The 25,462-nt window shown below is 45.6% G+C and overlaps 3 protein-coding genes across 11 annotated transcripts; 2 read left to right on the forward strand and 1 right to left on the reverse strand.

Annotated features, from left to right (window-relative positions):
• Positions 1–71: 71 nt before the first annotated feature.
• Positions 72–5,919, forward strand: MTCP1 (mature T cell proliferation 1). 4 transcript variants are annotated; one of them, XM_045285505.1, is made up of 5 exons: positions 72–157; positions 4,262–4,413; positions 4,519–4,689; positions 4,765–4,816; positions 4,913–5,919. In XM_045285505.1, exons 2-4 carry the CDS (start codon positions 4,309–4,311, stop codon positions 4,810–4,812), a joined length of 324 nt encoding a protein of 107 aa, XP_045141440.1. In that variant the 5' UTR covers positions 72–157; positions 4,262–4,308; the 3' UTR covers positions 4,813–4,816; positions 4,913–5,919. The 4 variants fall into 4 exon arrangements, with proteins under 4 accessions (XP_045141440.1, XP_045141441.1, XP_004717604.1 ...); XM_045285506.1 differs by having other exon boundaries at positions 72–150; XM_004717547.2 differs by lacking the exon at positions 72–157 and adding an exon at positions 195–280.
• CMC4 (C-X9-C motif containing 4) lies at positions 77–8,556 on the forward strand. 6 transcript variants are annotated; one of them, XM_045285512.1, is made up of 3 exons: positions 77–157; positions 6,139–6,206; positions 8,168–8,556. In XM_045285512.1, exons 2-3 carry the CDS (start codon positions 6,149–6,151, stop codon positions 8,296–8,298), a joined length of 189 nt encoding a protein of 62 aa, XP_045141447.1. In that variant the 5' UTR covers positions 77–157; positions 6,139–6,148; the 3' UTR covers positions 8,299–8,556. The 6 variants fall into 6 exon arrangements, with proteins under 6 accessions (XP_045141447.1, XP_045141446.1, XP_045141445.1 ...); XM_045285511.1 differs by having other exon boundaries at positions 78–150; XM_045285510.1 differs by lacking the exon at positions 77–157 and adding an exon at positions 200–280.
• Positions 8,557–16,250: 7,694 nt separating this feature from the next.
• Positions 16,251–23,898, reverse strand: FUNDC2 (FUN14 domain containing 2). Its single transcript, XM_004717533.2, has 5 exons — positions 23,741–23,898; positions 21,927–22,077; positions 20,296–20,371; positions 17,991–18,122; positions 16,251–17,051 (listed from the first exon to the last, which is right to left on the reverse strand). Exons 1-5 carry the CDS (start codon positions 23,874–23,876, stop codon positions 16,974–16,976), a joined length of 573 nt encoding a protein of 190 aa, XP_004717590.1. The 5' UTR covers positions 23,877–23,898; the 3' UTR covers positions 16,251–16,973.
• Positions 23,899–25,462: the final 1,564 nt, after the last annotated feature.

Below are 25,462 nucleotides of genomic sequence, written 5' to 3' on the forward strand. Positions count from 1 at the left end.
GCGGGGGCGGCCCTCCGGTCGTGGGCCGCGGAACTGGCGACACCTCCGTCGTCGGCTGGGCGCCCATCTTGCGGAGGAGCCTGCGCGGCCTGCGCCCAGCGGACAACCCTCGGGAGCCAGGGACAGCCCTTGCGGTGCGGGCCTTAAACAGTTAAGGGTTTGTTTTCTTTGGTTTTCTTTCGGGTCAAACTCCCGGGCCACTTCCTGGTTCCCGACCTCCGACCGTCACCTCCGCCTGGGTTGCCCTCTGCCCGCAGCTGCCTGAGAGACAGTCTGGCCCGTGAGTAGCCATTCGCTGAAACCGAGCTGAGAAAGTGGTACTTGCCAAGTGACTTTTGGCGACTTTGTACCGAGGGCTGGGGAAGGGGAGCTGAGGGACTTGAACTTTGATTCAAAATCGAACAGTCCCAAGTTGCCCCAGCTCCCCTTGCCGTGATGGCAGCCAATGTGGTGAAATTACCTGGAAAGGTGATTTTTATGCTAGCGTATTCCCAACATGTCACCGGTCAACGTACGGATCTTCCCCGTTTAAAGGCCAGATGTACAGATTGCACCTAGGTTTTTAGGGGTCATTCTAAATCAAAGGGGGGAGGGGGAGTGTGGATTTCAGACTTCTCTGGGTTGCTTTTGCCTCTGTAAAGGCAGGCAGATACGGCACTACTGGCAAGGGTATTGATGCTTTGCTCTGTTCTCCCAAGTCAGCTCCAACCAAAGGCACCAGGCGCACAGGATTCCCCCTCCCCTTCACCGCCACCACCTGATCCTCACGTTTGACAGAATGCTTCAGGGTCACATAGCACATTTCCCCATGATCCGTTTGGAAGATGAAGGTTGGGCAAAATTTCAAGCGCAATTACATTGGATCCATCTAAGTTTTCACTTAAGTTTCTACCCTACCACACCCAAGTAGCTTTAATCCTTTGCACGTGTACATTTGACAGTTCTGAGTTCTGTGGGAGAAGAAAACACAAAACGATGAATGTGTATTTGATTGGGTGCAATGCACTCCACTAACAGTTTATATGCAAACAGGCTTGGCAGCTTCTCAGCTATGGGGCTTTGGGCAAGTCACTTCTCGGTGCCTATGAGTTTCCTCGTGTTAATGATAATAATGTTCAAGCTCAGAGTGCTTGTAAAGATTAAATCAATAGATGCATAGAAAGTATATAAACCCACTGCCGCCTGGTCAGTCGTGCAGGGTTCCTTGTGCTTCTCCAATGGAGCACCTTGAGACGTTGAACTCCTAACCCTGCAGTTTGCACCCAGCTTCTTGGGAAGTTTCTATACATAAATCACATTATATATATGTTACTATATCTAAATGTGTGTAACCACTGCTATCAAGTCAATTCTGACTCCAAGCAACCCTATATAAGTGCTAAATAAGGCTGCCGCTACTGAGTTTTAACTTTCCCTTTATAGAGGTCTGAGGTCACAAAGTTAGTGAGATGCCCACATTCTTGTCCATGATGCAAGCGAATATATCAGTAGTCTCACCATTGGTAATTGGAAGAGAGCTTCTGATAAAGTGAGTGCATTCAACTGAGAAAAGTTTCCAGCTGTTTAAACACCTGCAAATTAAAGACAATCTGTACTTTCAGTAAAGGGCACAGGGAATGCAGCATATAAAGGAAAACCTGTCCTCTTAGATTGACTTCCCTGGGAAGCCCTCCTGGTTGTGTGTGTCCTCAGTTGAGAGCAGAATCGACAAACGGGCTGCCTCAGTTAGGGTCCATCTTATCTGCTGTGGTGCTGTTCCCGGCATCCAGGGAACCTTTAAGGTGTCCATCTCTTCTAGTGCCTTCATGGGTGAGAAAGCGAGAACGTTCTCTAAGCAATTCTTGGAATCCATTTGCATTTACAACTGGTAGTCTTTGAGCTGAGGTACATCGTGTTCTGCATAGCATCCTGTACCTCGATTTATTGTGGGGTTTGAAGAGATTAACTCTAGTTCAAGGGGTCATGTATTTTGTGTCACGTGGAGGAAAAATATTCTCTAGTCAGATTGGGGAGATGTGGAGGCAAACGAAAGCATTTTTGCCCAAGTTAATGGTCCATGGAAAATGATGGGAACGTTCTGGTCACTGTTCTAGTCACAGAACCTGTAGGAGGTGGTTGTAACCCTCTTGTTCAGCCTTTGATCACGCACAAGGCAGTTTCTCTGTCCCTTGATCCCTGCAGTTGCCTTTGTTCACTGCTTAGGCCTGCTGACATTCCACTGGCTCTCTTCTGAGGAGATTTTGCAGTGACTCATAGTCACTGTGACATCTCCACTTCACTGGACTTCCTTTTAGTGTCAAGATAGCAAAAGCCTGATTGTTATGAAAAGCGAATTGAAATGTTAGTATGTTCATTGTTGCTAGGACCTATCCATTATCATCGCTCAAAACCCAGACTTTAAAATATTGATATTAATATGTACTGATTTTTGTTTGTAGCTCTCCTTTTCAAAGCCCTGGAAAGGAGAAGCAGCAGAATAATTGCATCTGCTCGATGGAAAACAAATGGCTCTGAAACAATAACATTTAACTAGAGGCTTAGTCATCTCTACCCATGTATGCATGGCCAGTCATTCCTTCCTACACACCAAACATATCCACCCACTCATGGCTACTACTTGAGACTTTAGGCCCAAGGCTTTTATCATTCTTTCTAGTGAGGAAGTTACAGCGCTCTTTTTTTTTCTTGGTGGAGGGATAGAGGTAGGGTGATTTCTGAAACAAGTACAGAACAAATGTACAACAGGGTAGTTGATAATTAAGGGCCAAAGTGTGTCCTTAGGTGTAGACATAAATGCTACAGTAATCATACAACCCAAACCAAACCCACTGCCATCAAGTTGATTCTGACTCAGAGAGACTCAGAGATAGGGTTTCCAGGAATGTCATTTTTTCAGGATCAGGCTGACTCATCTTTCTCCCACAGAACTGGTGGATTTGAACCACCGACTTCTCAGTTAGCAGCCCAATGCTTATTCATGGAGGAGGCAGGTACCTAGACTATGCCCTGAGAGTCATGAAATAGAAGTGAGTCTGGTATTTGGGGGTGTTTATTGACATAGGGTAAAGCCTACAGGTAGGATCGGAGTTTTATAAGAAGTTGGCCTCGTATAAAAAAAAATAAAGTTATTATGGATTCTTAAATGGGGACCTGCTTTAGGAGGGTGAATCTGGGTCTTACATTCTAATCGATTAACTAGGGGAAGAGGCTAGTGACCAGTTTTGATAATGGAGTAATTCAGACATCATGGTGACACGGATTGAGAAGGGGCAGGGTGAAAACGAAGAACCAGAAATGGTGTGAAGAAAGAAGGCTAAGTTTTCAGAGTGCATCACTAAAACCAGATATCTTCTTAAGTCTCTAAATGTAGTTTCTACTTTACTTTTAGGGAAGGTAAACCAATGGTGTTAAGAGAAAGCAAAAATAACATCCAGATCGTTGTCTTGGAATTAAAAGGATGGGTTTGTCTCAATTAATTCTTCTGGCTAATTTCTAAAGTATAGGGCTCTTTCCTGATATACATCAGACTGCATCCTGCACTCTGTGCTCTGCCAAAGGGGAAATACAGGAAAGTTGCACCTTAGAACTATGTAGGGCCCAGAAGATTCGATGATACAAAATTTGTTTGGAATTACTTGGCAGTCAGATCTAGGGCTGGACAGAGGCCGGGAAGCAATTACCAGTGGTGTTAGAGCCCAGGCTGCCTGCTGGAGGAGAAGCAAGGTCTCCACCGTGGCTCCATTAACATCCCAACTCACCGGGATCACCCCCGGTCTCTCACAGCCCCAAACTTCCAAACACGAACACCTGCTTCTGAAAATACCCAGCCACTATGAGTAACCTTTCACAGCAAGCTGAAAATGGGTTCTTTTGCCCTCAAAACAGGTATTGATACAAATTTAGAGAGCAGCACACCTAATCTGAGCTTCAGAATCTTCCCTTTCAAAATGGAAGTTGCTTTTCACCAGGGAAAGTGGCCTGCACGTATCTGTCATAGCCGTTTCTGGCCACTAGACACTCTTGTGCAGTTTCCTGCTGGCTCTAGCTGTATGAATGCCCAGAACCCGAGGCCACTGCTGAGCTTTCTGTAGTGCTAGGCCTACGTGTTCACAGCTCCGCCTGGGCCTTAGTTCCGTATCTACCAACAGACATCTGTCAGGTTCGGTTCTGCTTGGCGGTTGCTAGTGTCAGGTCACGTAGCTCCGTGGAAAACCATTCAAACCCAGAAAGTCACACTGTGTCCTGTGCGTGGGTGCTGCAGGCTTAGGTGGAGAAAATCAGGGATAGGATTGGAACCCAAGGCCCAGAATGGCAGGAGAGGATGTGGGGGCTCCACCAGATCACCTCTGGGTTCACCAAGAGGGTATCTACCGCGACGAGTACCAGCGCACGTGGGTTGCTGTCGTGGAAGAGGTAACTGTTTCCGTTTTTCCTTATTTTGCTTTCAAGCAGCTTGATTTCTCTCCAGTCTCCGTTTCTGAAGTCTTTGGTTTTGTTTCTGATCATCCCTTTCCTTAGGAGACAAGTTGCCTCAGGGCACGAGTCCAGCAAGTTCAGGTCCCCTTAGGTGATGCAGCTAGGCCAAGCCACCTCCTGACCTCCCAGCTACCGCTCATGTGGCAGCTGTACCCCGAGGAGCACTACATGGATAACCAGTCTCGCTTGTGGCAGATAGAGCATCACTTAATGGTACATATTCTGTTTCACTGCCTCAAGTTGCGTGGGACTCCTCATGAGTCCTCTATAAACATCTTTCCCTGACAGGTCAGGGGAGTACAGGAGCTGTTGCTGAAGCTTTTGCCTCATGATTAACCTGGTATGTATTTCTATCTCCTCCCAACCCACCTCCTTCCTTTTGTATTTTTTTTCTCTACTTGGTTACGGGGATTCTAATGACTTATTTTTCTTTCAGGTGCTGGGATTATTGGAAGAAATGCTCCTTTATTCAATTCAGTATATGGCAATCACATCGTACTCCACTGCAGTGCACCCACCCTGGGCCTGAGGGGGAGGGAGTGGGCTGAAGAACTGATGCAGAAAGTTTAGGAAGGGTCATGAAACTGCAGAGCCAGGGTTACACAGGCAGAAACCGTTAGTCAGGATCCAGCGACTTGAAATTGACTCCTTTGGAAATTGCTGTAGAACCTTTCATGGACATCGTCGGCCGGGACTGGGATCTGATGAATCCCACAAAAGTCAACACGTGCTACAGAACAGATGCTCTGACCGCCAAGGACTTGGTACTGATTTAGAGAAGAGAGCAGCTCCTGGCAACATCAACATCTATTTGTTGCTAATTTTCCCTGCAATAATCCACCGTCCTTTCCTTCTCCCATCCTGTAAATCTCCGAGTTTTTGCTCCAGTGTTGCCCATCCCACTCCTGACCTAACTTGGGGTGGTGGTGGGGTGGTGGGGAGGAGTACTCACCTTGATAAAAATAGCTGCAAAGGCTCCTGGGCCTTTTTCCTTCCCGAAATTGTGTCTTCAAATGATTAGGAGTCACTGATCAAAATCGGGAGCAACTTCAGCACATTCTCTGGTCACAGAGACTTTAGGCTGGTTTGGGCCTGAGCACCAAACAACCTCTTAGCTGCTTTTCACTGGGACAGTTCTCAGGAAGTCATAATAGCACCAAACATTGCTGCTTCCTGGGAAAGCACTTCCTGAACCGAAGTAGGCAGATAGTTTATATGCATTGGGAGGAAGGGTGGTTCACGTAGAAAAAGTTCTTCCACGTATTGAGTCCTTGCTGTCTTCCAGGCACTATTATATGCACTTTATCTCCTCAATCCCATTCAGTCCTTCTACCAGTGCTTTGCACAGAAGTAATAAGCACCAAGAGGCCAGGAGTTTAGTCATTCACCCACTTAACCTGAGGGCATTGGTTACCATGGTAACGATAAATTGATTGAATTCAAGTTGTTTTGTTTGGTTTTTCATGTATAGCTTTTTATAACTCCCAAATCTAATGAAATGGATATTATCAAAATATAGTCTATTCGTCCTCTGAATGGGAAGAGTACTTTTTTAAAGTGTAATTATTTTCCAGGAGTTGTAAGAAAATACCATGTAAAAGGGGATTTCAAGTCTTTATGGGCATAAAGGCAAAGTAAACATCTTTTCTTTTTCTTTTTTAGTGTTCTAGATATGCCACAGAAGGATCCGTGCCAGAAGCAAGCCTGTGAGATACAGAAATGTTTACAAGGTAGTATGTGCGTGCTGTTCAGTGTCTGCCCGGCATTTCTGTGAAGGGACTGGAGGAGCTCCGTGGCTGCAGTGTGGGAGGGCTGAGGACTGCAACTTACCATCAGGCACTTCCTGTATAACAAGCCACTCCCACCAAGATCAGAGCCTTGGAGATGCTTCTGTCCTGCAGGGTCACTATGAGCTTGGAACTGGTTTGACGGCAGTGGGGTGGGTTGAGATAGGTTAGATCTGGTGAGCATGACATGTTCCCTTGTAAGTGCTCTAAGCACATTAAGTCATTTAATCCTGTAATCATTAAGATGCTATTGTGACCACATTTTAAAGATGAGAAAACAGGCTCAGAGGCAGAATCTGAACCCAGATCTTAGTGACTTCATCTTTCTCATCAGAATGGTCTTCCTACCCCAGACTAACTCCTGCACACCCGCATGAGTACTGGGGAACTAGACCCCGATGCCATTAACTGTAGCTGACCTAGAATCGTAGGTCAAAATAAAAAACAAAACCACACACCTATTGCTCTGAAGTCAATCTTTAAGGAAGCAGATCACCACATTGCTCTCCTGAGGAGCAGCTGATGGGTTTGAACCACTGACCTCTGGTCAGCAACTGAACTCTTTTTTTTAAATTTTTCAATCATTTTATTGGGGGCTTGTACAATTCTTACCACAATCCATGCATACATCCATTGTGTCAAGCACATATGTACATTTGTTGTCACCATCATTCTCAAAACTTTTGCCTTCTACTTGAGCCCGTAATAACGGCTGCTCATTTTTCCCCTCCCTCCCCACTCCCCCCTCCCTCGTGAACCCTTCATAATTAATAAATTATTATTTTGTCATATGTTACACTGTCCGACGTCTCCCCCCCCCCGCCCTCTTCTTTGCTGTCCATCCCCCAGGGATGAGGCTATAGATAGATTCTTGTAATCGGTTCCCCCCTTCAACCCCACATTCCCTTCACCCTCCAGGCATCGCCACTCTCACCAATGGTCCTGTAGGAGCCATCTGTCCTGGATTCCCTGTGTTTCCAGTTGCTATCTGTACCAGTGTACATCCTCTGGTCTAGCCAGACTTGTAAGGTAGAAGCAACTGAACTCTTAACCACTGCAGGGCTCCTCTGAATCCTAGGTCAAGTCTCTCTTACTAAAGGGTATACTAGAAGTGGTACAGTGGTTTAAGAATTGGGCTGCTCACTGAAAGGCTGATGGTTCAAATCCACCAACTGCCCTTCAGAAACCCACAGGGCAGTTCTACTCTGCCCTAGAGAGTTGCCAGGCATTGAAATCCACTTGGTGGCGTGGTTTGGTTTGGTGAGAGGTTGGCAAATTTTTGTTTTAAATACCAGTCTTTGGAGATCTAAAGTTCTCTGCTGCGTATTGCATGTGGGCTCATAAAACCCTTTAACCATGTAAAAAGCATTCTTAGCTCATAAGTTGTGAAAAGGATGAAGATGAATTTGGTCCTTAGTCTGTAGTTTGCAGAACTTGGGAGAGGAGGTTTAACCTGAGCCAAACTCACCACCATTGAATCAATGCCGACTCCCCAGGACCCTTTCGGACTGGGGAGAACTGCCACTGTGGCTTTCCGAGATGGGAACATTTTCTGGGAGTAGAAAGCCTCCTCTCTCCTGTGGAGCAACTGATAAGTTCAAACTGCTGACCTTGCACAACCTGGACCCAGTGCACCAGAGCTCTTTAACAATCACCTTTGATTGATGCAAAATACTTTTCTAGTTCATCAAATTAACAAAAGGGGTTAGTGACACCCCCAGCCCCCTCCCAAAAAAACAGGTCACAAGCACCCTAGTACAATATATAAGCCATTAACTCACCCTGTGAAACTGTTAAGTCTCTAACCCAGAACCTGGGGACTGGGGTACCTCCTCTTGCTGCCAGCTTGCTAAATGACCTTATCCCACAAGATCATGGCCAGGGTATGCCCATCTGTTTTTCAGCCAACAACTACATGGAATCTAAATGTCAGGCTGTCATCCAAGAACTGCAGAAATGTTGTGCTCAGTATCCCAAGGGAAGATCCGTCATCTGTTCTGGGTTTGAAAAGGAAGAAGAAGTAAAGCTGACATGACAGAATCACAGGAGAGTCGGGTTGTGAGGTTGACTGCTGCTCCAGGGTTACACCAAGTTCTGTTCTCCTCCTGCCCCTTTCTGCAGGCCAGTGAGCAGCAAATAACACCTGAAAAGTCCACTGTCAAAGTGAATGGATATGCCATTGATGTAGAACAGACAAAATACAAATATACTAAAATAGAAATGTAGACTATAATAAAATAAGATACAGAATGTAATAAATTGAGCTGCTAAAATAAACTTGTTTTCAATGAAACATTTCTGTTTGGTTTAATGATCCCTAACTTATCACAAAGGAAAGGATAAATTATTCACCTGAAGTCTTTCAGGCAGCAAGAAAATTAGAATTCGCAGGTGTTGTACCCCCTCCCTTCTCTTTGAATCAAAGCCTACTACAATTCATGTAGATGCCTTTCTAAGCAAGATAACAAATTCTGATAAATCCCTGATGGTCCAAATACCATTCTTATTTGAGACCAACTGTGCTTTAACTCAGTGTTCCCTAGGACCTGCTAAAACATGAAAGAAGGCTTCTGTGGTCCAGTCTGGGGAATGCTAAGTTAGGCAAAAGTAACAGGCTTCTTTCCTGTATGTCATCAGAGCTTTTCATATGCACGCTGGAATGATGAGTTTTCACATTGACTTGGACAAAGAGTGCCTGTGATGATCAAAGTTGTATGCCAACTTGGCTGGGCTATGGTCCTCAGCAGTTTGACAGCTACATAATGATGTAGCTGGGCAGTTAAATAATGATGTAATCATCCTCAGTGTGAGCTGATGTGATTAGCTGCATCTAATATATGAGGGCTCTTCTAAAAGTTTGTGGAAAAATTCCATTAACTTTTTGTAGCTCCCCCTCCCCTAGTATATATGGACATTCTGGCAAAATTTGTTCACTTGCTCTGGACCATGCATCCAGCTTGTCATCATCTAATAAGCCTACAAGCCAATAGTAGCCTGCCATCTGACCTGCCAATCTTGTGTTCAGCAGGCATTGCAGCCACCTAAATGAGAAGAAGCCTCCAATCTGACACCTGATCCACAGACTTAAGACTTGCCAAGCTTTACAATTGTGTGAGTCGTTCTTGTTTTGAGACAAATCCCCCCCCCCTTCTCTCTTTCCTCTTTCTCCTTACTTTCTCCTCCTCACCCCCAAAAGATGTGTTGTGAATCCTAACCCCCGTGTTTTAGTTTATATGAATGAGACAGGATTAATGTGAAGTTTTGAGTCCATCTCTTTTGAGACAGAAAAGAGGTTAAACAAGCAAGGAGCAAGTGAGATACCAGGCCTCATGAAGGCCCAAGAACCATTCAGAAGAGACCAGGACCTTCCCCGAGAGTCAGCAGCCTGCATTATGACATTAGCCTCCCAAACTTTGAGAGAATCACTTGTTTCATGTGGCTCTTCTAGCCAAAGTCTGTAACTCCCACCAAAGGACATTTCCCTGCATGGGGCTGGGTAACAAGTCGGGGGAAGATACCGCTAGGATTCATTTGTGAGCAATTGCAAACAGGATTCCCTGGAATAGCATCTATGTTAGGGTTCTCTATAGAAACAAAACCAGGACACTAATAATTTTATATATATTTAGATAACATAAGAAATAAACAGCGAATTAACCTATAAAGCAGTACAAATGGCTCAGTACAACTCATTCCCGTGAGACACTGGCAGTCCTTCAAGTCTTGAGGGCTGCCAGGTAGTCCTCTGTAGAGCAATTCAGGCTATCCGGCTACAGGCAGCAAACAGCAAGGTAGGTCACCAACAGTCAACCACATGACAGGGTCTGACAGTCCCCAGCTCAAGAGTCGTAAATTCCAATAGTGTGGCAAATATTGGCACGATAAACGTTAACTATCTCGGCATCCTACTGTGTTCAAAATGGGCCCTCTGGGAAGCAGCAGGAGGCATTGCATTACAGGCAAGACCCAAGATTCCTGTGCAAATGAACATCTTTGATTCAAAAGACAGGGGTGGCATCAGAGAGGCAGCAGCAGAACCAGGAGCCAGAGCATAGAGCAGAGCAGTGGACTTCCCAGCCCACAGAGCTAGTAAAGCTGAGTGCTTCGTTTTGGGGCAGGAGGCTGGCTCAGAGTGGGGAGCCTCTGGGCAATTTTTTGGGGAAGCTGGGTTTGCTGACCCACAGAACAAGCTGAGTGCCTTCGGACTGAGGCTTACAGCTGAATAGCATGCCCTTTGGACATTTATTGGCAGCCCTAAAAGAACTTTGTAGCATATCTTGACTGAACTACTATAACGTGAGCATATCTCTACTTGAATTGTAAACTGCTACATTCCATAATAAAACCTCATAATCATGAACAGTGTGTGAGTTCTGTGTGGCCCTTGCAATGAATTACAGAACCCAGCATTAAAGTAGAAAATGCTGCATGAGATGGTATAGGTTCTCAATGGCTCATTTTTAAGGAAGTTAGATTGCCAGGCCTTTCTGAGGCATCTCTGGGTGAACTTGAACCAATTGTTCAGTTAGCCATTGAGCGCTAAACTATTTTTACTACCCAGGGACTCCTCAGCTGAGAATAATAGTGCCAAATTCCCATGAACTTATTTATATGAACTCTCGGGCTAATAGAAAAATAGCAATTTAATAAAGCATTTTACAACTATACTGTTGACATAATATACGAATCTAAATAGCAATGCATTTAAGATTATCAATGAGAATGACACTAGGGTTTACGAATCACTACATGACCCAAGACAATTTTCTTCTGTGCTTTCATACAAAAATATCTGTAGTGAGTTAGCTACTCAAGTTTCAGACTGGCCTGCCCCCCACAAGCTGCATTTATTCAGTGGGATTTTGCAGTGAGAATTGTGGTTGGGAAGGATCTCTTATACAACAGCTGCGTTATCAAATGCCTTTATCTGAATGAATGGCACAAATGAAAGAACAGAAGTGGATGTTTGGGTACAATGACTAGAAAGGGAACGGGTTTCTACCCAGCATGTCTGTGCTGCCTTGGTGACTGGGGGAAGCTGGGCCACCACTTAGCACTCTCTGTCACTGTCCCCCCAGGCTGTGCTTGTCAAAGAGAGATTGGGTCAGGCCGGAATTGGGGGCAGGTTGGTTGTCCCTCAGTTCCCTGATGGCTCTCATTATGCATTATCTGCTAGCTCAGGTAAATGCATCTCGATGGAGTCACAGGTCTACGGGCAGTTCTTGCCGGGGGTGAGTTTGTGCAGTTCCAAGAGGGACCAATTCACGTTCTTCTCCAGGTGCAGCGTGAGTGCTCCCTTCTATTGAGCCCCACTATCCCCATCAGATGTGGTTTGTTGACATCCTGGAGGAAGATCCGGCCTCCTCGTTGGTTCTGCAGCTTCATCAGATTCTTGGTATGTTCCCTCTCCTCATGAAAGACTGGTTCAGAAAATATTTGACAAAATTCTCCCCGTGGAAGCAGTGAAACATGGAGGCGCAGAGCTCCAGGTTGGTCTGACGGTGGTGGATGGAGACCTCTGGTTCATGGATGTCGTTCAGAGCACCTGTGAGGGGGACACTGTTATCAGGGGAGTCAGTGGCAACCTTGGGCCATCCGAGGGCTCAGCTGGGAGGCAGTGATGGGGGGCTGGCGAGCACTGGGTTCCTCACAAGCCCTGTTGAACCCGGAGACTGTGGTGACTCTAAGAAGGTGGCTGTTGTTGTTTTAAGGTGCACTAGCACTTTTCAACCTTCAAAAAGCCAGTTGTTCCTTATTTGGATATTCAACCCTGTTTCATCTCCATTCTGTCAATTGGCAGACACCGATTTAAGGTCTTATTCCCACATAGAAAAATCAGTTGGCAGAGGTCGACTGTTTACCAAGAATTTATGGTGTGTTAGGACCCATATCTCCTGTTTCGTGATGAAAATGCTGAGAAGGACATGTCGCCGAGAATGCACTGCTAGTTACCCAGCTAGGTGTCAGAACCTAATTGTCCAAAGCCCTTCAATGTATTCTGAAAAAATCGAGCTTTCACTCAATTTATCAGCTGCTAAGATTTTGCCCTATTTGCATTATCTCACAGAATTTTCTTTCTGAGCCCTTTGAGACATGAGTAATAAAATTAAGTCCCTATATCATTAGCTGTTTCCCTAGCTCTTACAGAGGTGTCTCCTCAACGCAGGACTGACGTAGGTGTTGGGTTTCTGTTGAGTATTTAGAAGCCTGGGACCATCACCCACATTCTGGCTTTCTCTAATTGCTTCCTATGAACTGGATTTTTTTTTCTTTCTTGAATACTTCCTAGTTTTTGTGGTAGTGTGTCTCTATACTGCCTCACACTCAAAACCAACCTCTGCCATCAAAAGTCAACTTGATGGCGACCACACAGGACAGGGTAGAACTGCCCGTGTGTTTCCATGAGTGTAACTCTTTACAGCAATAGAAAGCCTTGGCTTTCTCCCAAGGAGTGGCTGGTGGTTTCAAACTGCTGACCTTGCAGTGAGTAACCCAATGCATAACCTCTATGCCACCAGGATGTACTTTTCTCCAAGGGGCTTTTAATGTTAGTGATGCTAAGTTAATCACTTGGTAAAGCAGGCTGGCGCATAGAGGTACCAGTAGCAAACACTGGGAGTAGCACAAACTAAGAGGTTGGTGTTACAGTAATGGAACTATGATGTTTTCTGCCTAACTGGCTTATTGATTAACTGCCAGGAATGATTAAGAAATCAAAAGGCTGCAACAGGGGAAGGAGAGTCAGCAAGAGCAGCAGGAGGAAATGGACCGTGTGCCTCTTTCACTAGGAAATCAGAACTGGATGGTGCCTGGCAACCTTTCCAGAACACTAGGATCAAATATGCCATAGAAGAGTCCTCATCCCAAAGTGGGATGGGATTGCCCTGAAAGAATCTTTTAAAACCTTACACCAAAAATATTCCCTTAGTCTTCTTCAAATCAAACCATAGCATCACTGGCGCAGTGTCTGCTCTTTGGGGCTTAGCTGGGAACCCTCGGGGTGGGGGAGTACGTGGAAGGGAATGGGTAGGGTGGCTGAGGAGCTGGGGATGGTTGCATGACTTGACGAATGTCATCCACGGCACCAAACTGTTGGCATCAGCTGGACTGGTGTTCTGCTGTGTGTGTTCTCGACAGCATGCTGTGGATTGATTTCCTTGCTACAACTAGGGTTCGTAAAATTAGTGATTTCTTAAAAAGAATAAAGCATCAGATATTTGCCACAATTAAAGTCAACTTTGACTTCTGGCAGAGACCCGTTAGGATGTGTACCACAGGACTTCGGGTCCCAATGCAGCACTAGGCTGGCCGGAAACTTCACCTCAGACACCCTGCCCTCTGACTCCTTGGTACCCTAAAACATTCTTTGGATTCATCTGATTCCCTGTTGGGGAAGCCGGGGGCTCTAACAGGCATGCCAGCCAATGGTTCTATTATTATGCTCATGCAGGAGGAGGAAGTAGAAAATGTTGAAAAGAACAGCAGGCCATGCAAGCAAGTGACCGATGGAGGAGCTGCATGTGAACAGGGTATTGCAATAACAATGACACCCAGTGTCAGCAAGGAAACACTGGGAGGGGCCAGCTGCCAAAGTTCCGCCCCTGACCCATTAGGGGAGACTCCAGCTAGGTGGGATACAGGCCCCTGTGGAAAGGCCTGTGTCCTGAAGCCTCCCAAGGGCTGCAGCTGCCCTTCCCTGGAGACTTCCACAGCTTTCCAACCCACCGACCCATAGTGGCGCAGATCTCACAGCAAAGAAAAACCATGCTGGTCGTATCTCTATCTGCAGGAGATGCCAGAGTTCTGCACACATTGCAGGGTCTGCTCACTTCTTCAGGCCCTGAAGCAACGCTGCTGGCTCCAGGGAGCCCTCCATTCACCAGGGGAAACCCCACAGTGCTTCCTCCCTCCTCCTCCCCATCCACATTCCTGCCTTTCAGTTTGGTCACAAGAGTCTGGACATCCCCAGAAAGGGGTCTACTCTTGATTGCCTCCAAGGAAATGACCAGAATTAAAGGATGGTAAGGTGTAAGAAATTATATAAAGCCATTTTCAAATTTTGGGTCACCTCTATGACCCTTCTGCCACCTGAGTCAAATGACTGCGGGCGCTTGACCACTGCCTTTCAATGGAATGTCTTGGTCTCAGTCTCTGTTGGTCAGATTAACTCATAGCTCATAGAAAGGTTCAGGTAGAAATTCTAGTTCAGCCTCCAGTGGGCCAGGAGAGTTGATTGTTGGGAGATGCAATCTACATCAGCGGAGTGTGCTAGATGGAAGGCCCTGCCCCTTCTGGCCCTCGGCCATTTCTCAGGGCTGTATTTTCAACAATCAACCTTGAGAGCTAAGAGTAGGCTTGTTACCAAACCCAAGCTCTGCATTCCACCCCTTATAGTGCAGGCACTCATGAGGGGAACTTTCTGAGGCATGAGGAATTGGCCAAAGCCAACAGGAGGCTATACCAGCTTTTGCCACGAGTGATCAAGCTTTGTCTTGATGCATACAAGGAGGCTTCAACAGGTTCAGATAATGGAATCTTCCCGTGTACTTTTTGAAGCTTCCCTGCACACCCACGTCTCATCCCCCAAACACCTCATTGGTCACCCTCTAGAGCGGTAGTTCTCAACCTCCCTAATGCTGCGACCCTTTAATACAGTTCCTCATGTTGTGGTGACCCCCCAATCATACAATTTTCGTTGCTACTTCATAACTATAATTTTGCTACTGTTAGGAATTGGGTGACTCCTGTGAAAGGGTCATTTGACCCCCAAAGGGGTTGCGAACCACAGGTTGAGGACCGCTGCTCTAGAGGTTGCTAGGGAAACAGTAAAAACTAACCATTTAACCTAAAAGTTACCAAATAAGGAACATTTTCTAAGCATCTGAACTAAAACAAATGAAGACATGGCTATATATTACCATGTCAAAATCCTAATGACAGGGTCATCAGTAGTCTCTAAGACCACACAGATAGGAACATGCTAATGGAGGCACAGGGCACCAGCTAGGTAGAAATTTGGCCCTCCAAACTGTTGGGAGATACCACGGGGACATGACCAGCAAAATCCATACTCTGGGTGGGGTGTTGGCAACAAATGACTTGGGAGTCTTAAATGGCTAACAACAACAAAAAACCAGGAGGGGGCTACAGGTTCTTGAGACGAGAGACCATCTGAATACAAATGTCCAGCTGTGAAATTACACAAGCCAGATGGAAATGCAACACTCGGGCAATTAATTGGGGGAACTGTGAACACTGGTGTTTAATGAGACTAAAAAGTACTGCGAACTTTTTGGGTGTGATATGGTACTGTTTATTATTTTTCAAAATGAGCTTTAAAAGAAAGTTCTTACCTTTTAAAGATACATATGGACATATCTGTAGGTGAAAGAATACATTTGGTATTTCAAAACATTACTAACACAAATGTAGCTGTTAAGTTGGTGATTGACACATGAGGCCATTGTGCTATTTTCTCAACTGCTATATACAATCAAGTTTCCATAATAAAAAATGAAAAATATGTTCTTATAGAAAAATAGGCAGCAAAGAGGCTCATACTACGATGGCTGATGGTTCATACACTTTGCAAAATAATGTATGTTGCCATGATAGAATCCAGGAAAAAAATACCAACTGGGTGAATACTAAATAGTTCCTCACACACACCATTAACAAAGAAACATTTTAAACTCAAAGCCTTAGAGACACACATACATTTCCTGAGGGATTACCTGGAAAGTTAAGATCTACCGTAATTTCCAGTAAAACCAGCCTTTTAAGTTTTCTGTACTCTCAGAACTCATTCATAAAGCCTCCACTAATTCTTTGAACCAGCACCTTCCCCAGATACCTTTCTTTGAGGTCACTATTTATTCATTGAGCAAATACTGAACACTGAGAAGTGCCAGGCCCAGTGGAATACAATGATAAAGATGACAACACACCTGGGAGCTGCAGACATGCACACAGGTCATCACAACAAAATGTGCAAAGATTTTAAGCTTTATTTATGAAAAAAATGCTAAGAGTTGGGACCACTGGGAGACAGCAGATCACATCCTAAATTGGGCCAGTCTATGGTACGGACCAGTTCCCCAAAGACCTTCCTACCAATACCTCCCTAGGTTCATTCTACAGTCATTTTTAAAATGATAATGTTTTTGTTGCTATTTACATCAGGATAATAGTAACAGGTCTAAACAGTTCTTGTTCTATCATATAAAACCAATGAAAGAAGTAGACAAGACAGCACAGTATTTGATGCATGAAGGCAAATGTATTCAAGGTCCTTTCTGTGCTGAATGTAAGGACAAGATGTCTATGTGCTATTTCTTTTCCAAATCAACAATTTGGGGTGATATTTTAGGACCTAATCATCCTTCTGGGTAGGCCAGCTTGCAGCTTATGATGGGGAGAGACACATTCTTGCTGACCTACAGACTAGCCATGTAGGGAGAGTGCTGGGAGGACAAGCTAATGTCTGTTGTCTCTTCCATCATCAGCAAGTTCAAGTCAGGTCAGTACTAAGTTATCTTGTACCAATAGAGAGCTATTCTGATCTGCCAGTGCAGGAGGAAGGCACAGGAGGAGAGGAAGATGGAGGGAGACTCAATGTCCTATGATGGAGTGTAGAGGCTTCTGGTTGGAAAAATGCAACTGACATATTCTGATGAAATAATGGGGGGAAAAAGAACACAGGTGTCCATCTTAGGATGCCATGCCCAGCAGAAAGCCTCCAAGAAATCCCCCCGTCACAAGGACATTCTTCTTCACAAATGATACCACCTGCAAAGACAAGACAGCATCCAAATATTAGGAACCGCCTACACTCAGAATGGACTATTTCAAGTCTTTCACCTGGAGGTTTTTTCAAGTAATTTGCATATCAACCAAAGGGACTTGGTGAAAACATGGGGGACAAGGGAGGGAGAGGTCAAGGGGTAATGCCTATGATTCTGCCTTTACCCATGCTGTTTCGTGAGCAAAGGTCTGCCCAGGATTTAATCCAGTCACCTGGTACTTCAAACACCTCCTCCTCACCATCATTTAAACTCAAGTCTCCCATTAGAAAGAAGCAAACAGCTCATTCACCTCTCCCTCTCCCTTCCCCATACACCCTGCCCTTCAAGCTACTTTCTTCTCTTCCTCTTTTCCCACAAAAACTTTCTTATCTGCTATTATTCAGTGGCTTGACTTTCTTTCTTCATACTCATTTCTCAAATTGGCTTGTTTGGCTACTCCACTCACCCCATCCATCCCTAATAAAACCGCTTTCATCAAAGTCACCAAAGATTTCCTGGCTGCCAGATACCTAACTTACCGCTTTCTTCCACTATCCTGTCCTAACTTGTTTCTCTTCTTCAGACAACATGCACTTAATCATGGCGTCATTCTCCCAGCTACCAAAACCAGAAACCTAGGTATCATCCTTGCCAGCTCGCCACCCCTTTACCCCTCTTTATCTGCCCTCAATGTTTACAGACTCTCTGCCACCTCCTTCCTCACTGTAGTCTCACAAATTATCTTTCTTCAGGCTGGGCTAGGGTCCCTCCAAGGTAGGTTAATAATGTTTCCCACTACCTTTATACAACCAGACTGTGAGTGCCTTGAACTCTGGAGATTAAGCAAGTGTGGCAAAATCTTAAAGGTTTGTGGCATTTTTCAACCTGAAATGTTTGCCTGACAGCCCCATTTGTCTACATTCGTGAAATAAACAGGCCTCACCGCTTCTGCTTTGCTCTTGACTTCGCTAGAGATTTGGTTGCTCTTATCAATTTTCAGCTGCTCCTTGGCTTTCTTCATATCTTTCTCTACTCGTTTCCAGTCAACCTTGATGTAACCAGTATGGTTTGCAATCTAGTTTCAAAATAAAATAATGAGAAACAAGAAACACAGACTCGCTATTTCTTTTTTTCAGGATAAATCACTGAAACCAACTGTCAAAATGCTTCTCAATTTCCAATTTTAGAAGCATCTGCCATCAAGTTGTGTGTGGAAAATCTGCCTTCATTGACTTCCGGCAATTGTTTTGTTTATTTGACTCTGTGTAACCCCAAACACCCCAACAGAGTTTTAGGTTAGTGTAAAAAATACAATATGAAGTGAAAATCAGAAGAGGTCAGGATTTAAGATCTCAGAGCCAACACAGGATTGCTTCTGAGGGCACAGCACGAAAACAAGGCAGACTGCTGTGTGTATCATACCACACCAGTACTCATCAAAGTGAACTTCTTCTAGAGACCAAGAAGAAAGCCCACTGGGAAAAAAATGACCAAAGATCACTTGCTACAGAAGAAAAAGTTCAAACTACACAAGTGATCAAAGAAAAAGGAGATAGAATAATGATAAAGTCTAAGTTATCTTATCAGACAGGGGAAAACGAAAAGATCTTTTAGAAAGGATGTGGACAAAGACACCTTATATGCTCTTATACTACTTGGAACAGCCATTTCTTCTAAAAATTTTTTGTTATGTTGAAAATATGCACAGCCAAGCAGACACTAATCCATTACAGTCTGCAGATGTGTCATTTAGGGAGAGTGATGACATTCACCCAGTGTGTCACCATCTCACCCTCCTTCTCCGAGTTATCTCCCCCACATCCCCCCACACCACACACAAACTCTCTGCCCCCTAAGCTCCCTGTGGAATCCTAGGAGTTGCTGTTGTCTGTTTGATCACAGATCGATCTTGAAAGATCACAACGCTCAAGGCAGACATGGTCTACTAGGTATCGTAAAGTATTGTTTGGCTTGAAGGAGACTTCAGGGGATATTTCTCAGGGAACTTGAACTTGCCTCTTCAAGTATGGAACCCAAACCCCCATTGCCATCCAGTTGATTCTGAATGTTAGTGACCCTATAGGACAGAGTAGAATTGCCCCTGTAGGTTTGCGAGCCTTTGAGTTTTGCCACATCTTCCTCCCATGAAAAGGCTGGTGGGCTTGAACTGCAAACCTTTGGGTGCTTAACCACTGCCCCACCAGGGTTCCGCCAAATACCAAGGCTTATTATGAACCTATCGGCAGAAAAATGAAAGGTTGACGAGTGGAACAGAATAGTGAAAGAGCGAGATCCATCCAGGCAGGGACTCAAATGTGAAACTAGTCAATCTATATGCTACTGGGAAAACTATGACCCTAATGGCCCAGCACTGTGCCTGCCCGGTCTTCATGCCTCTGATGATAGGTAATGTGAATTACTCATCTGCAGATCACAGATTGCTCAGGTCCCACCTTGCCAGCAATATTAGAAGGCTTCAAAAAATTGCTGGAAAAATCCTATTCCCTTTTCCACAAACATTTGGAAGCCCCCCTTGCCTATGCACCATGGACTACCAAAATCCCACCCTGACGGCCTTTCCTGTCTGCCAGGGGCCTGAAAGGGAACACCCAGCACTCCCTGGGAGCCTGAGCCAGAAGCACCCACCTACCTCTCCCACATTTCTGGTTCTGGAAAGCCATGAGAGGTCATCAAAATACCTGGTATTTAAGTCAGTCAAGTTTGAGAGAAGGAGCCATGGTGGGTGGTTTTTCAAGATCTCCAAGGCCCATCTGTGCTACTCAGGGACAGCTGAGCCAGCAATGCTGTTCCTTCATCATCTTGTCTGACCTATTTGATCCCAGCCCACTTCCCTGAAGGTCAGCCAGCTCCAGGACAAAGAACTTTAGGACAGCGCATCACAGAGTATTGTTAGCCTGCACCTCTGATGGACACTTTGGGGATCAAGGTGCCCCAGGAGTGAAAATGACTATTTCCGCCTCTGAGAACAGATCTCACACAGCACTTTCATGCCACCACTTTTTAGTTTGGCTTAAGATTTCGATGGGTCTCAACTCTGTGTAAGGAAGCTATGGACAGGAACGTGTCTGTCTTTCTCCATTTACACGCTGACTAGTAAGTGATGCAGCTTAACCACACAGCCAGCAGCTTTCTGAGAAACAGATGCAAAGGCTGGCACACTCGGAGTCAACTCCCAATGCCACATTCCTAACGGGCAAGTGGAATCTCTAAACATGTCACATACAGACCTGAAGGAGGAAAAATCCACCACCCACAGCTGTTGCCGCCAACTTTCCAACCTTCTGGAATATGAAACCCGTGCACCTAAAAAAAATCAAACCAACATCAGACAAGCTGACAGGTTGCCAGATCCACAGACATATGCATTTTTGACAGTGTTCAAATCCTAATTACCTCGGGCTGAACCATCTCCTCCATGCAGCCAGGTCCCATGAGGAGGTTTTGGACAAAAGTAACCCAAGAGAGGGCAGAAACACTGAGTCAACTGATTTTCAACAGAGACTCCGAAGTGACTCAGTGGAGAGAGGATCAGGCTTTCAACACACCTGGATGGCACAACTGGACACCTATATGCAAAATAATGAACTTGGGAGTCTTACTTTGAACCATATACAAAGGGTATCTCAAGATGGATCATGGTTAAGTTCAGTTTATCTGATTTTTAAAAAATAGTTTAATAGTTGAAGCTTTTGCTGTCTTAAGAATCCCCAAGGTTTTCTCTGAAATCTTACATAAACATTTCTTAGAACACTAAAAGCTTCAACTATCAAAAAAAAAGGGTTGATAAACTGCACTTCAAAACCAGTATCTTTTGCTCTTCAAAGACAATGAAAAGATAATGAAAAGCTACAGGGTATAGTAATGTATGAAAAGGGTTTGAAAAAGTACATAGAAAACTCCATTATCTTTTCCTTCCATTTTCCCATGACCTTTTTGAAATTCCTTCAGTATTTACAAATCACACATCTGATACAGGACTTGTAACCAGAATTCATAAAGAACACTCACAACTTAATAATGAGAAAACAAATAGCTCAATAAAAATAAGGGGCACCGCTTGGAATAGATACATCGCAAAAACTCCAACCAAACTCCCTGCCCTCAAGTCCATTCTGACTCACAGCGTCCCTAGTGGGCTTTGCCCCATAGTTTGTATTGAGCTACCTTAGTCTCATTACCAAACTTGCTGCCATTCACTCTCCTCTTATCAGTCTTTAGGGAAATCAAAATAAAATATCAGTGAGATGCCATTTCCTGTCCGGGTGGTTACAATAAAAGAAAGTGTCAGTGAGACTGTGGAGATAACTCAGTCACATTAGAAGACAGTTTAGTGGGTTTGAACTATTGACCTTGCTGTTAGCCGCCAGTGCCTCAGTGCTCCTTCTTGCAAGAGTGGCGAGTGTCCAGTCTACGGGCTGTGTAAAACCTGAGAAATTATCAATACCAGCTAGCATCACACACCTCACCAATTATAAGCCATTTCAGCCATCACATTAGGGGTGAGTTCATGAAGTATTTGACCATTATGGCCCTCAAATGATGTTATAAATGTCCACATAGCCTTTGGAAAAATGACAGCCCCCCCCTCCTTTTGCAGTAAAGTGAAAATAAGAACTGTATGCACCTGTTGTGACTTAACAACAATCTCAAAGACACACTTAGGAGTGGAGCTTGTCTATAAGCAAGGGACTGCTTGTACTCAGTTATGTAACCACTAAGTAAGTAGCACGTCAGTACACTGAATTTAGACATGTGAATGTGACACAATAAGTTACCAACTGTACAAAAGTCAAGGAATCTTCATTTATTAAGGAGATGTCTCCTACAACAACAGAAACCGACATGTCTCATCACCTACCATCCGGTGACGCCTCCTATGAGCAGCTGGGTGGTCACACTGTACTTTTCGGCAGAGGGCCCAGATTCTTGGCCGAACAGCTTGCGCCACCATGGTTGCTTTTTAGTAAATTCTGCAAGGTCCAGAGGCTCGAAATTTCCATCAAATTTTCCTACAAGCATTTAGACACTAAATAAGCATAGACTTAATTTGATGATCATTCCTTATGTCGATTAAAAGACCTTTAAAGAAACAAGGATTCTTTTAAAATAATAAGTGAATTTTAAACTTCCAACTAGCAATTGTGGAAAATCAGACTAAAATTAACAAATACTAATACCTGCATTAGAGGAAAAAATAAGTCTTAAAATTTTAGTTCTCTGCTTTCTTTAGAAACCCCTCTGAGGCAGCTCTACCCTGGTACGTGGATTGCTATGAATTGAAAATCAAGTCAGTGGAGCTCCATGTACAAACACTGTGTCGTTATAGACCGCCCAGTGAAGGGCAGGTATTTCTATGGGAAGCAGCACAGAAATCCAAGCGGGGGGCCACGATCTTGATTTCTAGCTGTCTAATACTAAACCCAGGTTTCTTCGAATAAAGTGGCAATTATAATAGCTACCTCATGAAGTTGTGAGGAATGAAATTGGGCATGAAAAGCAAAGTGTTTGCACAGTACTTGTACTCCATCAATGTTCATTTTTATTAGTGCAAGTATGTGTAAAACTTAGCAGCAGGTCTAAAACCCCCGAGCTGAGAGTGTGGTCTGTGGGTTCTGCATGGCCACTTGCCTCACGAGTGGGAGGGGTGGCTGGTGGTACGAGTGCTCAAGTGGTTGGAAGGTGGCAGCATGTCTCAGCGCAGCCTCAGAGGAAACCAGCCTTGGACTGGTGGTGACGGGGGTTGTGCCCCTCTCTCTACTGATGTTGGAAGAGGTCATCTCCACCCCCCCCCATTTTGACACCACCTTAATGGCCCGGTAAGTCACAGATCACAGTATTACATGGTTATCACTATGATACTGAAATTAGAGATGCTACAACGATGGGATCAACCTATACATTTTAAGTGAATGTGGGCAGGAAAATGACTTTGCCTAAATTTCATAGTAGGCTGCTATCAACCAGTTTGGAGGGGGTGGGGGGGATGCGATTTGTAGTGTATGCCACTCCACCCAACCCGAGGGACATCACTGGATCGGGGCCTCATTGAACACCATACAGTCGTATTGCCCTGTACAAATAAAACAGATGTAACTACCTGTAATAGCAAAACCTAAAGGGCAGAAATAAAATTAAAACATGGCAAACTATTAGGAAGATGCGTTTTCGCAGGCTCACTGCCCTGGTTTTGAATTCAACCTACTTCGTCTTCAAGGGTCCCTTTTGGCCGGGGATGTGTGTGCTGACCTTGTGAAGTCGGGTGGCAGCGTACTTTACTGGATGCATGCAGCTGGACAAGCGGCCCACCCGCCCCCGCCCGCCGGAGAAGCACGCCTGCCGGGCTTGGGGAGGAAAGCACACGCAAACACTGATGCCGCCACAGTCTCATGGCACGCGCACTTGAGCAGGCACAGAGGTCCCCGAGCTGCTGGCCAGAAAGCCAGACCAGAGGCAACATCCAAGGGTGGTTCGGCCCCGCCTGGGCGTGACCTTGACTGGACCATGGGAGGCGGTTGGGCCGAGGCGAAGCCAGGGAACGGGCCACCTTCCCCGCCCCGCGCCACTCGGGCTCCCAGGGGAGAGCCCAGCCGGACTGGCAGACACCGAGTTCGTCCCCTTCCGGGCCCAGGAAGGCGCCTCCCCACGGCACACACCCTGGGCGCCCGCTCTTACCTTGCCTGAAAGCAGCCATTTCGGCGAGCTGGTTTGGCGAGGTCACCCGCAGAGTCTCGGTGTGGTGAAACGCCGCCGGTAAGCCAGTTGTTGTCGCCACCCGCTGGCTTCCGGCACGTGGGGCAGATGTTTCCATCCCCTCAGCCTCCGTGAAAGAGGGCGGGACTGCGCTCAGCCGCCCCGCCTCGGCCCGCGCGGCCAGCTGCGTCACAAAAGCGTCACAAAGCCGCCCCGCCCAGTCAGAGTCTCCTTGGCCAAGCGTTGGCCAGTGGCGTCAACGGTTTTGCCTGCGCCTGCGCCTCAAGCCCCGCCCAGCTGGCAGCACCAACGCGCATGCGCAGAAAGCTTTGGGGCGGGAGCCGCGCTTGCGTAGAAAGCTTTCAGGCGGAGACATCCCGCCAGTTGCCCAGGCTGCTACGCAGTTCGTCATGCTTCCCAGTTTACGTGGCGACCATTTTCACATAGTGGCTGCGGTCCCTTGCAGGTGGCTATTGGACCCACAACTTTGCTGGAAATAAAGTAGTATTGTCGTGCTTGTTCAGGTAACCATGACACAATATTTATTAGCGTCTGCGAGTGCCCAACGCTGTTGTAGTGGAGGAAAACAGCCCTTTACAAAGCATCAGAACCACAGGAAGAAATCCGCTCTGAAAGCAGGGACGTGGTCTTTTAGTGCTTACGGAGGAGATCCCTCCTTAACTCAGTTAAAGGCACCTGACTTAGAACAAAACCCGCAACTCAAACTGCCCAGATCCAAATTATCAGACACCCCCATAAGCGCTGCCTTCAGTGAGCCAGCACACTCATAACTCTCTCGCCCCAAAGCCATAGTCCATTTTTTTTGTTTTAAATCTCTCTCACTTAACAAGTCACCCTGATCCTACCCCTGACCCCCTAGGCGCTTGCTCCTCCCTACCACTACCACCATCACCATGCATCTAAAAGGTGCTACGGGTCCCCTCCTGTACTCCGAAGCCTGCCATGGCTCTCCACTGCCCTCCGTGTATAAACCAACAGCCCTTTGTTCAAATGTAGTTTTCTCAGTGAGACCTTCTATGACCATCCCGTTAAAATTGCACCTGTTACATCCCAACTCCTCCTTAGCCTGCGTATTTCCTAGTTTGCACCCAGCGCTGACAACAATGTCTGTATAGGACAAATGGGGAGTTGGCTGACCTTGGGGGGGGGCGTGCCTTTTGCTTCTTTTGTGTCTACTTTGCAGTGTTGTTGTGACAGCTTTATGCTTCCACCCCCCACCCCCACCCCTGACCTGTGACTCCAAAGGACAGGATCTAGGTTTATTCATCTGATGAATTGGGGATATGACTTCTGGAGCTATATTGCAGGGCTTTGAATGCTACCAAAAACTACCTGTGTGACCAGGGCAAGGTGCTTACTTTTCTGAATATTTTCGTTTCAAACGCATTCATATTTGGTGCAGTCGTAATAAAATTCCCTGGACTTTCAATGATGATATTTGTTATAGCAGCCTGAACTAAGTTTTCTATTAGCTCCTATACATTCGCGCCCTGGAGAAGTCTGAGTGTACTATACATTAACCTGAATAACTCACTGCCATCAAGTCAATTCCAACCCGCAGTGACCCTATAGGACAGAATAGAAGTGCTCCTGTGCACTTCCTTTTGGACTCCTGCAGAGTGGCTGGTGATTGCCAACTGCTGACTTTGTTGTTAGCAGCTCAACTCGTAATCCATCACACCA

This window comes from Echinops telfairi, unplaced genomic scaffold (assembly GCF_000313985.2).
Source record: "Echinops telfairi isolate 266 unplaced genomic scaffold, ASM31398v2 ScPeMD7_7472;HRSCAF=8510, whole genome shotgun sequence".
NCBI lineage: Eukaryota > Metazoa > Chordata > Mammalia > Afrosoricida > Tenrecidae > Echinops > Echinops telfairi.

Excerpts from the sequence above, each read along its gene's own strand:
- MTCP1 (XM_045285505.1), top strand. The coding sequence starts at position 4,309 with ATGGCAGGAGAGGATGTGGGGGCTCCACCAGATCACCTCTGGGTTCAC. Across the intron at positions 4,414-4,518 it reads GGGTTGCTGTCGTGGAAGAG|GAGACAAGTTGCCTCAGGGC; the intron begins GTAACTGTTTCC and ends CCCTTTCCTTAG. Across the intron at positions 4,690-4,764 it reads AGATAGAGCATCACTTAATG|GTCAGGGGAGTACAGGAGCT; the intron begins GTACATATTCTG and ends TTTCCCTGACAG.
- CMC4 (XM_045285512.1), top strand. The coding sequence starts at position 6,149 with ATGCCACAGAAGGATCCGTGCCAGAAGCAAGCCTGTGAGATACAGAAA. Across the intron at positions 6,207-8,167 it reads GATACAGAAATGTTTACAAG|CCAACAACTACATGGAATCT; the intron begins GTAGTATGTGCG and ends TCTGTTTTTCAG.
- FUNDC2 (XM_004717533.2), bottom strand. The coding sequence starts at position 23,876 with ATGGAAACATCTGCCCCACGTGCCGGAAGCCAGCGGGTGGCGACAACA. Across the intron at positions 20,372-21,926 it reads ATAGGAGGCGTCACCGGATG|GTGCACGGGTTTCATATTCC; the intron begins GTAGGTGATGAG and ends GATTTTTTTTAG. Across the intron at positions 17,052-17,990 it reads TCAAGAGCAAAGCAGAAGCG|GTGGTATCATTTGTGAAGAA; the intron begins GTGAGGCCTGTT and ends TTGTCTTTGCAG.